This window comes from Cynoglossus semilaevis, chromosome 12, assembly GCF_000523025.1.
Source record: "Cynoglossus semilaevis isolate Cse_v1.0 chromosome 12, Cse_v1.0, whole genome shotgun sequence".
Lineage (NCBI taxonomy): Eukaryota > Metazoa > Chordata > Actinopteri > Pleuronectiformes > Cynoglossidae > Cynoglossus > Cynoglossus semilaevis.
The window spans coordinates 7,555,815-7,568,210 of record NC_024318.1 but is presented as its reverse complement, the minus strand read 5'-3'; the positions used below and the strand labels follow the sequence as shown (position 1 = coordinate 7,568,210).

At 41.6% G+C, this 12,396-nt stretch overlaps 2 protein-coding genes across 2 annotated transcripts in view; both read right to left on the bottom strand.

The window, feature by feature from the left end:
* Positions 1-6: 6 nt before the first annotated feature.
* Positions 7-2,631, bottom strand: LOC103387289 (G-protein coupled receptor 161). Its single transcript, XM_025060694.1, has 2 exons — positions 2,033-2,631; positions 7-1,716 (listed from the first exon to the last, which is right to left on the bottom strand). The coding sequence occupies exons 1-2, from the start codon at positions 2,123-2,125 to the stop codon at positions 460-462; spliced, it is 1,350 nt and encodes a 449-aa protein (XP_024916462.1). The 5' UTR covers positions 2,126-2,631; the 3' UTR covers positions 7-459.
* A 104-nt stretch (positions 2,632-2,735) lies between these two features.
* The window catches only part of tarbp1 (TAR (HIV-1) RNA binding protein 1), a 12,416-nt gene continuing 2,755 nt past the window's right edge, over positions 2,736-12,396 (bottom strand). Inside the window, exons 9-29 of the mRNA XM_025060695.1 lie at positions 11,391-11,506; positions 11,135-11,282; positions 10,801-11,049; positions 10,239-10,336; positions 9,976-10,134; positions 9,660-9,862; positions 9,223-9,457; positions 8,856-9,044; positions 8,568-8,767; positions 8,407-8,478; positions 8,189-8,312; positions 7,785-7,895; positions 7,561-7,710; positions 7,382-7,468; positions 7,062-7,267; positions 6,893-6,974; positions 6,628-6,799; positions 6,372-6,557; positions 5,869-5,993; positions 4,832-4,968; positions 2,736-3,103 (exon numbers count right to left, since the gene is read on the bottom strand). Of these exons, the coding sequence (XP_024916463.1) occupies positions 2,944-3,103; positions 4,832-4,968; positions 5,869-5,993; positions 6,372-6,557; positions 6,628-6,799; positions 6,893-6,974; positions 7,062-7,267; positions 7,382-7,468; positions 7,561-7,710; positions 7,785-7,895; positions 8,189-8,312; positions 8,407-8,478; positions 8,568-8,767; positions 8,856-9,044; positions 9,223-9,457; positions 9,660-9,862; positions 9,976-10,134; positions 10,239-10,336; positions 10,801-11,049; positions 11,135-11,282; positions 11,391-11,506 (3,209 nt within the window). The 3' untranslated portion in view covers positions 2,736-2,943. The remainder of the gene's footprint in view (positions 3,104-4,831; positions 4,969-5,868; positions 5,994-6,371; positions 6,558-6,627; positions 6,800-6,892; positions 6,975-7,061; positions 7,268-7,381; positions 7,469-7,560; positions 7,711-7,784; positions 7,896-8,188; positions 8,313-8,406; positions 8,479-8,567; positions 8,768-8,855; positions 9,045-9,222; positions 9,458-9,659; positions 9,863-9,975; positions 10,135-10,238; positions 10,337-10,800; positions 11,050-11,134; positions 11,283-11,390; positions 11,507-12,396) is intronic.

Genomic DNA, 12,396 nt, shown 5'->3' with positions numbered 1-12,396 from the left:
ATTGTCATTTCCTATGACAATAAATAATAATACTGTATTCCTCTGGAATTATCGATAGTTATAAATGTAAACCTTTGTAAGGAATGAAGATTTTTACACTGAACTGCAGCATATGATTTAAGGAAAGTATATTGAGAGTGTGAATAAATGGTGGCTTCTCTCTGCAGTCTGCTGAGGAACATCTTTTCAATACAGTCCATTTCCATGTTTAGTGCTTTCCATAAGCGTTCACATTTATTTATTTATTTAAACCAGGTATGTCATTGTTGTTGTACATTTTACTTATGTATTTGGGGTTTTATTTCCATCCAAGAATATGCAACAGAAACAATTAGCCTTAAAGCTTCAGGGTGTTTTGATGGGATTGTTGTTTTAATTTTATATTAAAAAATTAGTGGTAAACCATTCAACAAAAGCAAACGTACACAAACAGTGAGGATAACTAACTGCTCTCAGTTATTAACAAACATCATGTTCGACTATTACTGTTATTTGGCCGTAGAAGAAAGTGGCCTGGCGCTCACTGGTCAGAGCGGAAAAGGGGAGTCTGTTGCCCTCCTGTGGCAGAGAGGGGACCTGCAAGCAGGCAGTTCTGTCACCACCGGGGTCTGACCACACGGATGATGAGGATGCATATGCAGCATGACACACATTGCATACGTGGTTTCCAGACAGCTGGTTGAGGTCCGTGCTGACAGTGTAAACGGAGGTTGAATATTTACAAACGTCACATTTTGCACTCTCAGAGCTGCAAGGTGAAGTAGAATGAGTGGTGTTGGAGGTGCAGAGGTCACTCACCCTTCCTTCATCACCATCGGCCATGACCTCCTCGGCCCTGCCCATTGCTCTCCTCAGCTGTGCTCTTATTTTCTGCCTCAGAGCCTGCAGAGGAGCTTGGAAACGCTTGCTGAGCAGAGCATACAGGAAAGGGTTGATGTCTGAGTTCAGCAGCATCAGCCAGTATGATAAAGTAACAGCGTAGGGGGGAACCAGGCTGGACTGGCCTGAAACTGCACTTTCTGAGGCACTAATAAGGGCTACGCCTATGTAAGGAGTCCAGCACACGAAGAAGGCCATGATGACCAGGAGGAGCCGCACCACACCGTGGTGGTTGTGGTGCTGCTGGTTGTTCTGTGGGGGTGGCTGGGATGTACCGTGGGCCAGGAAGGAGACTAGATGTCTGGATGTGGGCTGGTTCTGTGCTGGTATCTGACTGATGTCAGACACAAACTGTCCACTTACGTGGTAGACTAGCTGGGAGGGACCGTTGAGTCTCTGACAGTGTTGCTGAGCTGAAACACAGGGATCTCTGCTTCGCTGGACAGAGTCCTCCAGGGTATGAATCCTCCTGGCGTGGCTGCGTGCCACCTTCATGATGTTGACGTAGCAGAAGAGGATGACCAGTGCAGGGATGAGGTAGGAGAGAGTGACCATCAGAGCTGTGTAGCTGGAGCTGCTGGCCCAGTTGATTGCACAGTTATACATAGGCACCACGTAGGTCACAGAGCTCCAGCCCAGCAGAGGAGGGCAACTAGTGATGAGAGCCTGCAGCCAGATCCACAGAACCACCACGCTGGTCCTCCTCAGGGTGCAGCGGGAGCTGTAACGCAGACAGTCCATGATGGACTGGTAACGATCGAAGGCAATTGCCGCTAAAGTCAGGACAGAAGCTGTGCAGTGCACAGAAGAGGTGTAACCCACGTACAGACAGAGGTCCTGTCAGCCAAAAGACACAAAAAACCAGACTTCAACATTTGTTTGAAATTGAAAAAAAAAAATCAAGAATTTCCTCAGCTTGGGATCAACAAAGTCAACAAAGACATTATACACATATACACATTTACATATGTAAACATATTAATATATATATGTACTGAATACACATATATGTGTATAGCTTTTTGTTTTAAACCCTTTATCAAACAAAAGGACATGCAAATACAGACCCATACACATACACACACACAGGACTTCAGGTACATCACCGAATACACCCGATGTTACGTAACAGCACTGAAAGGAGGAGACGTACAGTAGAGTTCACCCATCCACGGTTCATGAGGGACGATGCAACAAAGGGCATAACTCCGACGCCCACCAGGAGGTCACTGATGGCCAGGTTCATTATCAGCACTGATGTCACAGAGTGGAGAGTCTTGGTGGCAGCCACAATTACAATGACAAGAATGTTACCTATGTAAATGAAGTACACAACGAAGCAGACAGAACATATATATTAAAGTTAAATCACACCACATCTTTTTTTATATATATCATGAAGATTTCACTACCAGCTCTTCATTCAAAGTACAACGGCGGATTCTGTACCTGTCACAGCGCCCAGACACATCAGCACCACCAGGAGCTTCAGAACCAGCTGTGTCTGCTGGGACTCCACAGGTTCTGCTGGTTCTGTCCAGCTCTCATTAGTCGAGGCCCACAGAGGCGCCCCAGGCTGAGCCCAGGAGCCGTCCACCTCCTCCATGTCCCACTAAGAACCCGTTCTCACATAGCGAACCACGCGGCAGTGAGAGCGCACAGAAAGAAAAAACACTTGCCAAGGAGAGGCTCCATCTGCTCCTCAGCTGGTCTCCAGGTGAACAGACTCCTTCACAACATGGAGGAGGAGGAGGAGGAGAAGGAGGCATGGACACCTCCTCTACCTGACTTTAACTCTTTAATTGCTTTTCTTGAGCACAGAAACATTCAGCAACTGTGAAAGCCACAGATGCAACTGTAGATAAAACATTTTATTTATACACAAGTATAAAAACAATGCGGTTAAAGTATTACAAAGAATTGCAAAGTAAAAATATTGTGAGTCCATCAGCAAACGTAGTACTCATGTAGTTTTCATATCCTATGACTTGTACACAGGTGCTGCCCTTTATTTTTGTTTTTGTTTTAACTTCCTCAGATGTCATCACCAGCTGCATTTGTACTTCAGCTTGAACCGGAGCTGAGATGTTGCCGGGTGTATTCCCATATCAGTAGGGCGGCGCTCACATGCACATTGAGGGAACGGATGACACCTTGCTGAGGTATCTCCACACAGACGTCCAACAGCTGCAGCAGGTTGGCTGGGATGCCTTCTCGCTCATTGCTGCAATGAGACAAAAACAAATATTAGTCACTTTTACTTATAAGACAGTTTTCAACTGCTAAGACGAGACCTTCAGAATGAAGCTACTAAAAACTGTCATGAAAGCTACACGGAAGCTTCATATTTAACCATATACAAGAATGTAAACACAGCCACCCACTTCCAAAACAGTCTCGATCAGTGCTTTATGATCCATTTTCTTCTAAACAGGACCATAATTTAATAATGTGAAGACGCTCTGTTAAAGAAGATCAACAAACTCCTCAGGAAAGGGTTTTATGATGTTTTCACCTAAATCAGAAGAAGTCATTTCTTGTTGATACTTATCATTACATTTCATTATTATAATAGTAAACATTCAACTGTTGTCCACACATTAACATCCTATAATCACCTTTTAGGCCAAGGTGGCCATGTAATTACTATGAAACTGATGTACATAAAAAACATGATGATACTACCTAAAAATACACACGATGATTATGAACAACTTCAAAAGTATTGAATTACAACTAATATTTTTTTAAATGCAGTTTTTCTATCTTTGGAATTTGGATCAACAAAAATGTAAGATTACCCATGCTGTCCATAGATACTGCTGAACTGCATGAGGTCAGCACTGAGGCAACACACACGACGTCACCTCTGAGCTCACTCTCCTCCACAGCCTCCCTGTTAAATCTAATATTGATTTTTACATATTTTACTGCTCACCTTAAACGACTTCAACAGCCTCTCAGTGCCAAGTGCCTCCCAGATTTATCGATGAGGTATTTGCCCTCTGGAGATGCACCAATTGAATTATGCAGGTTTCTCCCTGATCAAACCTCAAAGCTTCATGTGCACAACACTAAGCTGACTATTAACAAAAAAAAAAGTTGATGTGAAATATTTTTTATTTCAGCTCTTGTTTGCTGCTGGAATGTGAGAGCATTTGTTATAAATGGAGAGATTGTTCTTTATTTTAGCATAAAAACTCCAGAGCAGAACAGTGAATCAACAGCTATAAACTAAGTGTATGCTACACTGATCCTATAGGGTCATAAAGTAAGTTTACATAAACACAAAGACGTAGCACATTTGGCTTTTAGTGAGTCCACAGAGGGAGGTGCACAGCAGGAGGCCTGATTCTGAGGAGCTACATTTATCTCTGTGGCTGTGATAATAGTCACCCGATGAGGGATTAGAGTCGGGGCGTGCTGCACATTGCTGTGAAAGCCACACAGGGTGATCTCACACATACACAACTTGCTCTGCTCACACCTTTATGACTACACACACAAACACCCCGGCACAGACACAAGCAGTGAGTTGTGAGGCCTGTGACACGACTAAAGTGTATAAATATCACCGAGTTCATTTCTCCAAAGCAACAAATCAGTGAACACAATTTATTCCTTTTGACCTTTTCAGGGCTGAGCAGAGCAGCACCGCAGGCTGACCTAGACTGTGGTTACACATTTTTCCTGCTGTTGTCATCAGACGCTGTTTGTATTGGCTTGTGTAATTCATTTCTCACTTTTGTCCCGTGGGAGAGCCAATTACAGCCCTGCATGTCCCGACACGTACAAGGAAGACAGAGGAGGTACAAGACCCACAGAGGGGAAGAAAAAACAGTAAACGTACAGGTTAACAAACAGCACCGTCAGCTCACACCTTTATCTCTGTGGAGGAGGGGGGACGGGGGAGTTAGAGATCCACTAACTGTGAGACAATGTTTGATCATACCCTAGAAGTAACAGGGTCTTCTCCGGAAAGCGATAGATGTCAAGGCTCTGACTGTTGGCTGTTTGTTCCACCCCAACGATGCAGTAGCCTTCGCTCTTCTTCTGCTGCAGAAAGTCACTGAGCTCCACTGGCTTCACCTGAAGAAGAGATGTGGACTGTTATGGATTTAAATCCACTGGAGAAAAAACTGTGAAAAAATTACTATAAAAGTACCACAGTACTATAATGTAAACTGTGCAGCAAAAAAGCCAATTTAAAGCTATAAATGAAATGAAAGGCTGTAATACAACATTATTATTAAAGTATACAATGTTATTTTATTTATTTTTTGTATTTATAGCATTAAACAAAAATTCATATATGCATATTTATATACATTTATATATACTATATACATATACAGCATATATGTTCATATATTTATGTTGTATATGTGTGTATACATATATGCTCTTTATAAATATATACATAGATATATATATTTAATATTGTATACATGAATTATTTTACTTAAGATATATATATATATATATTCATTCTTTTGTCTTATTTTAAAACCCGTTCACTTCTGTGCAGTCCGGTCTCTGCAGTCGCCCACAAAAACACTATCCCGGAGTATTCAGACATTTTTCTTCTCTTTCATGAGATTGCCATTTACGCACCAATGACTTCTGAAAGGTTTCAGTTCCTTTGGGAACAGCCTGGCATGTGTCTGGACATGACAGACACCGGAGAACCAGAGTGCATGAGACATTTAAAGGCAATACAGTCATGCTGCGTTATCACCATAGAAACTGGCTCATTCACCACTAAATGTATCAATCAAGGATAATCGCTTATTCAGATACCTTGGGAAAATGTGATTTTGTTAAAAACACTGACTTTATTCCAAGGTCAACGTGAGAACCTCATAGTTTTGTGAAGATCTAGATCATTTTAAGACAAATGTTTCACATCACACACTCTGACCTTCCAATATCAGAGGACAAAGTCACTGAATAATGAACAAATTAATCAGGGAAAGTATTTGACTTTACCTCCAACAGGGGGAGCCACAGCTCGGAGGAAACGCTCAGGGACTGAAAGTTCTTGTCGTTGATGTGTCGAAGGTTGTCCAGAACCAGAGCACTGGCCCCAAAAATCTCACATGTCCTGCACAGACCTGGAAGAAGAAACAGATGAAAATAATTCATTCCCTCTAATTTATTCATCTATCGTGTCAAACAGAAGCAGTGGAAGGAGAAGAGGTGAAGAACTAAATTAGATTTGTTAGTACAGATCAGTAAGTGTTAGTTATTTGTAATAAAAGTCAAGGTTATTAAACATACGTTGAAAAGTACACCTCTCATCCAAGAGGCTTCTTCAGCTCTGAACTGAAGAAGCCTCTAGAATGAGAGCTGAAACGTCTTCTTTTAGAAAATTCACGTCCAGTTGCCTAACAGAACTTTTCAACCTTGACCATGACCTGGATGACTGAGAATCTTCATAGACATAAACATACGTTCAAATGTCAGAATTACTGATTTGTGCTGTTTCTGACCTCCTAAGTTGGTGGGTTTGTCAATAAGCGAGGCCACCACCAGCAGAGCGCCCAGCGATTTGCCCAGACGAGCAGCCCTCTGTGATGGAACCAAGCTGAGTTCAGGCTCCTGCTCCTGGACTTCCAGCCTCCAGGGGGTGATCTTTTTCTGCACCTCAGCCCAGCGCTCTTCTTTATCCTGTCCGTCTGGATGATTAAACACCATATTGTAGCATAAATTACCAACGCTTATTATTTAACCTGGACAGTGCTGTACTTTTGTCTTGTTGGATCCAGTCTCCAGACTGCAGCTGGCTCAGACGTAAAGAGGGATTCTTTAAGGGCAGAGATGAGCATTCAGAGAAACATAACAGTTTCTCAAATTTCCACAGAGGAATCCACTCATCGTCTGCGACCTCTGACAGAGAGGGAAAGGTGTAGAAAATGGTCTATGGAAGGAAACAAATGATATTAGTGTGTTAGCTGCTGATTAGTTTAAATGTTTCTAAATTAACATGTTCTGCACAAACTCTCCAGCAAACCTCAGCACTGTAATCTTCAACAGGATGAAAGGCACCAAAGAAGAAGTGCTCCTGAATTCGTATCCAGTTTTTGTTTGCATTTCTACAAAGTGACACAGACCAAAAAAAAGACATGAGCTTCAGACTTAAGGTAGTTGTTCTGCTCTCAGGTTAGTACCATGTACTTTACCCAGTGTTTTGCATGGCCTCAGCCTGGTTCAAACAGGCCTTGATCACAGTGGACAACCCTCCCAAACCATCGGTCACTCCCTCCGCCTGCACTGCAGCCAACTGCCAAACCCTCTTCAGGGCCAGTAAGGCATAAAGGCGCACGCTGAAGTTATGGTTGAAACACCATTGCAGAATGATGTCCAGAGCTCTGCGCAACTGTGACGGCTTTTACACAGAGAAGAAAAATACAATTACAGAGAGAAGAGATTAAAAAAAAAATACAATTACAGAGAGAAGAGATTGAAAAAAAAGAGTAAAAAAAAACAAAGAGAGCTTTACCTGATCCTCAAGATGTGGCAGGATGATATCAAAATGGACCAGGACTGACAGGTAGGTGCAGACACTGGTCTTAGTCTTTTCATGATCCTACAGGAAAGAATTCCAAAACTAAAGGGTGATTCATGTTTAACTTTAACTTTTTATTTCTGAGAGCCTGTGTGTATACACTGGGAGCTCACCATGTTGAAGCAAGCCCAGAAGCTGTCCATGTGCTGTGGGTAGCGTATGAGGATGAGAATCATCATCCACTCAATCAAATACTTCACTGACGCCTGGTTACTGTAATATCCTGCTTCAAACACGTGAGTCAATGAAGTCGTGACAAAATCCTGCAAAGACTTGCCATTAATTCTGAGTAAAAGCCCTTCCCACAGGAACCTCTGTGCACTGACCGTTAGCTTACGTCTCTTAGTTTGGGGAGCAACAGAAGCAGGGTTTGCCACACTCGGTTTTTGACACGGTGTTGCAGGGAGTTGCTGTATGCTCGCACCTTTGACCTTGACAAATCATTGTCCTGGAAAGATGAGGAAAAGAAAAAAATGATTATTAAATTAGCAGCAAATGATGCTTGTAATGATTTTCAAGTGATGACCTGTGGTCCAAATCCAGTCCACTGAACTGTCCAATCTAGCCCACAGCTGGATTTCCAAATTGTAAAGGTCAAAGAGAAAATATTATGTGGTCCCCACTATAAAAGCAACTGGAGCTTAAACAACCATCAGTTATCCCCACCACTTATGAATTCCATTAAACAAAAATGTGATTTTTATTTCACAAGTATAAATAAAATGTCCATCCTTTATTTACCTTTTTTAACAAAGCCATAACTACAGTCTCCATCACTTTTTCATGGAGTGGATTTGAAGAATCCAGGCGACTGAGGAAGGACAGCACACACATGCGGGGGTACTGTTCATCCCTGGAGTTATCACTGTGAAATATAATCAGTAGTTACATTCAGCACAAACAGGGAACTCTAGTGGCAGTCTTTTAAACTGCAGCCACAAGCAGGAGGTCATTCTCACCTTTTCAGTGCCACATTGACAGCACACTCCTCACCAAGCTGCTCCACGTATGTTTGCACATCCTGGATTAACCTGGGAAACAAAAAAAACATTATATATTTACATATTTCAAAAATTGACTCATCTGAAAAAAAAAAATCAGATCTTCGTGAAAGACTCACCTCTGGTCTCTTCTGAACACTGGTCCATAAACACAGGCCTCAGTGAGGATGTGGATGTGGCTGAAAACACTAGAAAACACAGCGTCAGCGTGGTCACTGCCCCCCAGTCCTGTGGGCATCCATGTTTGAGAACAGTGGTGGAGCAGCACACCAAACACGCCGCTCTTTGACTGGGAAAGCTCAATCAGCTCCAGTGAAATCTTAAGTCACACATGGACAAAAACACTCGTAAAAATACTGTACAGTGTAAAAGGTTCAGTTCAAAGCAGGCGATCGGAAGTGAATCACCTTTTTCAAAGTGGATGTGAATTTCAGAGCTTGCCCGTGCGACAGCTGCAGCAGTTGCGGGTTAAATGCCATAGAGACAAATCCTTTTAGGCCTGACCAGAAGTCGTTGGCATTGGAGGTCAACCCTTGCACCAGTTCCCAACTCTGAGTCACAGCCTCCACACAAAGCTCTTCTTCATCGGTCAGTAACTGGGATAATAAAAAAATGATTAGACGAGAAGTGTTGACAGTCTTGACAAACCCTAAATACCACACAGCTACACTGGTGCTGTCATATGATTTTTTCTTCATATGACAGCAGATAAAATAAGATCAATGTTCATTTTGACAGTCTTTTTCTACAGAATCGTCATGAACTAAGACTTACTTGAGGCAGGATTGTCTCCATAAAGGTGAGCACAGGCAGCACCAGGTCATTGGGCAGCAGTGCCAGAGCGTCAACACTGCGACTCAGAGCAGCTTTGACAGTATCCAGCGTCCTGGAATTTTCAGGAATCCCAAAAGTCTTAACCAGGAAGCTAAGACAAACCCACTGGTCCCTCATAAAATTGGCAGCGATACGTCCCCAGTCCTTCAGCAGTGGACCGTGTACTTCATCATCACTACACAAAGAATACAATGAAATCCAAACTATGTACTGGAAAGAAGTATTTCTATTATAAAGACTTAGACCATGATAAATTGAGTGTTTGGATCTTCTAGACCTCACACTGATGTTTTAAATAATCATTGCTGTCGTTGTATATTTTTTGAATTCTACTTAAAAAGTTGGATTTCTATTTTGCTATTTACTTTTATACAAACCATAAAAAGTCTTCAGTTTGTGGTTTCAGCAGACATCTGTTAAAGTTTCCAAGCTCAGAACTATACAAGTAGTCATTCAGAGTTTTTAGAGCAGAACCCGTCTCTGATCTCATGGCAACCACCTCCTGCTCCACAAGACCACAAACCCTGGCCAGAGCTGCCATAGCAACAGCTGTAGACCCCTGGTGTGCCATAGAAGGAGTCTGAAAATGAGGTGGTGAAAAGACACAATGATCAGGCAATCAAGAATAATCAGGCAGCATAAAATGGTTCATGAAATTCCTGCATGATGATTTTTTTTTTTTAAATCCTCTACCTGCAGGCTCGGCTCCTGCAACACCGTGAGGCTGTGCTTGATGAGTTTAGAAAAATCACTGCGATGAACTTTAATGTGCTGCTGTGCTGTAGAAGTGGAAACGAACCACAACTGGCTCAGTACGCTCAGATACAGTTCTGCTCGTTCGACATCAAATAACTGACAAATGAAAACAGGGAGGAGAATAATGGAGAAGGTTAAACCTACAGATACATGCAGTATGTTATTCAGAGCAACTGCGGTTTAGTGGATTTACTTTTCACCTCTTGTAGTTCGCCACACAAACGCCGCAGAATAAAGTCCTGGATCGGATATAAGAGTTTTAACATCAGCTTCTCCAGTGTGACAATCACAGCATCACCTGAAGAAAGCAGATTTTGAAATAAAGATGATAAAATAATAATGATAATTGATAACTTGTACTAGAGTTAAGAAATAACACCTGATAGTAAACAGTAAGCTTCAATAAAGGAACTACAAGAAATTAATTTCCTTTTTTAAAAGATAAACCTCTCAACTCTTAATTATGTATGTAGATAATTCCCCCTTTTTTCATTTTTAAATTCTATTTTTCACCTTTTTCATTTTTCTGCCTGCAGAGTCTGGTTTGGCATGTTTCCTGTGTGTCATTACAACTGCATTGTGCACCTGATTCTAAAAAATACAGCCCGCCCCCCAAAGAAAAAGCGTAACAGTTATAAATATAATCACATTTAAAACAAAATAAATTCAAAAAGAAGAAAAATAAACAACACAAGACATAGTGTTGACACAATCAAATATTTATATTTCCTGTTCACATCAATAAGTGTTATTGTTACAAACCTCTCTCCCCTGGTGTTTGTCCGAGCTGGAAGAGCTGCAGCACCAGCTGCAGGCTCTTGTCGCTCTTGCGCAGAGGCAGGTAAATATTGGTACTGACTCGGCTCAGGGTGTCGAGCAGAGGCGAGAGCAACAGCTCCAGGGTGTTAGTGATGTCTGCACCAGACCGACTGTGCTCTACGTCAACACACAGCAGAACAGACCTGGCTAGCTTCTCAGCCTCTTTAGGGTCAGGTAACCGGTCAGTCTGACCTGTAAATTAAAAAGATGAATTCCTCAGAAAATCCCTGCAGGCAAAAACTTCACTTTATTTACCAGCTCTTATTTTCTCACCTACCTGTACTAGCTGGAACTCGAAGAAAAGCACATATCTGGCCCTGAATGTGTTCTCTGATGGTTTCCTTGGTGCAGGGGGCGCCAGTCTGATCAGCATCCACAGCACTGGGGCTGAAACCACCTTCATTCTCTGACAGCCAGTCACACACCTGCCATTTGCACAAAAATGGATTCATTTGCTTTTCAATGAATCAATCAATGGTACACCAAAAGGTCATTTCAAACATGTTCCTCTGAGTGAAGTCACTGCAGCTTACCTGAGTCCAGAGCTGCGTCCCTCTGCACAGTGACTCATCTGCACGGAAATGTGTCAGGAAGCTAAAGACGTCGTCCAGGCTCACAGCGCTCTGATGAAAAAAGCAATTCAGAAATCACTGTAACAACTGTAGATATTTAAAGCTTTTATTTTAATTATGTTGAAGACCTTCACTGTTGACAACATAAACAAAAGTTTCGAGTTACATTATCACAACACACAATAATCATGATAACTAATCAGTGACATTAATTAGATAAACTGTTTTAATTCATTTTAATGTAGAGGCAGAACAATGCACTTATAGATTATCCAGTAGAATCAACACACATACTGTTAGTTTTGCACAATTTTAATTTCACCTCAGGTTTGAAATACCATCTGAACCCCCTTCATGTCTGTGTGGATGCTTGAACCTCAGCTGAGATGTCCAGTTTACGTCAGACTTGAGCACAGTGAGTGAGTCTACAGTTAACAACATTGTCACATGGATTGCAACTCTTGACATTTTCTGCAGCCTACTGCACAATAACGACTAAAATCCACCAACACTATGATGCATTTTTCCATAACAATAATTCCATCATCCATCCATTGGATTAGTCAAGAGGTCTGAAACCATTTGCCTGCTGCTATTTGTCTTTATGTTCCAGCAATATACAGAAAAACAAAAACATTTATCTATTTCAATTAAGTATGATCAATTGTGATTATGGTCACGATTAATCATGATTCATACCAATTAATTAACAGCTACCTTTTGATTAATCACACTAAAAGTTTGAACCACAGGAAAGGCCTATTTCTTAATAAAGAACTGTAATGACTTTCAGTGCAGTTGAAAAGACATCAACAATCAACGATGGCGTCATGTATTATATTGCTGGGTCACTGAAATAAGCTCATATGTGACTGGCTCTTTGATAATTTGACCATTTACTGTATGTAATTCCAAGTTCTTATTATTATTAGTATTATTTAATGTTCACACATAATTATGTGTCTTA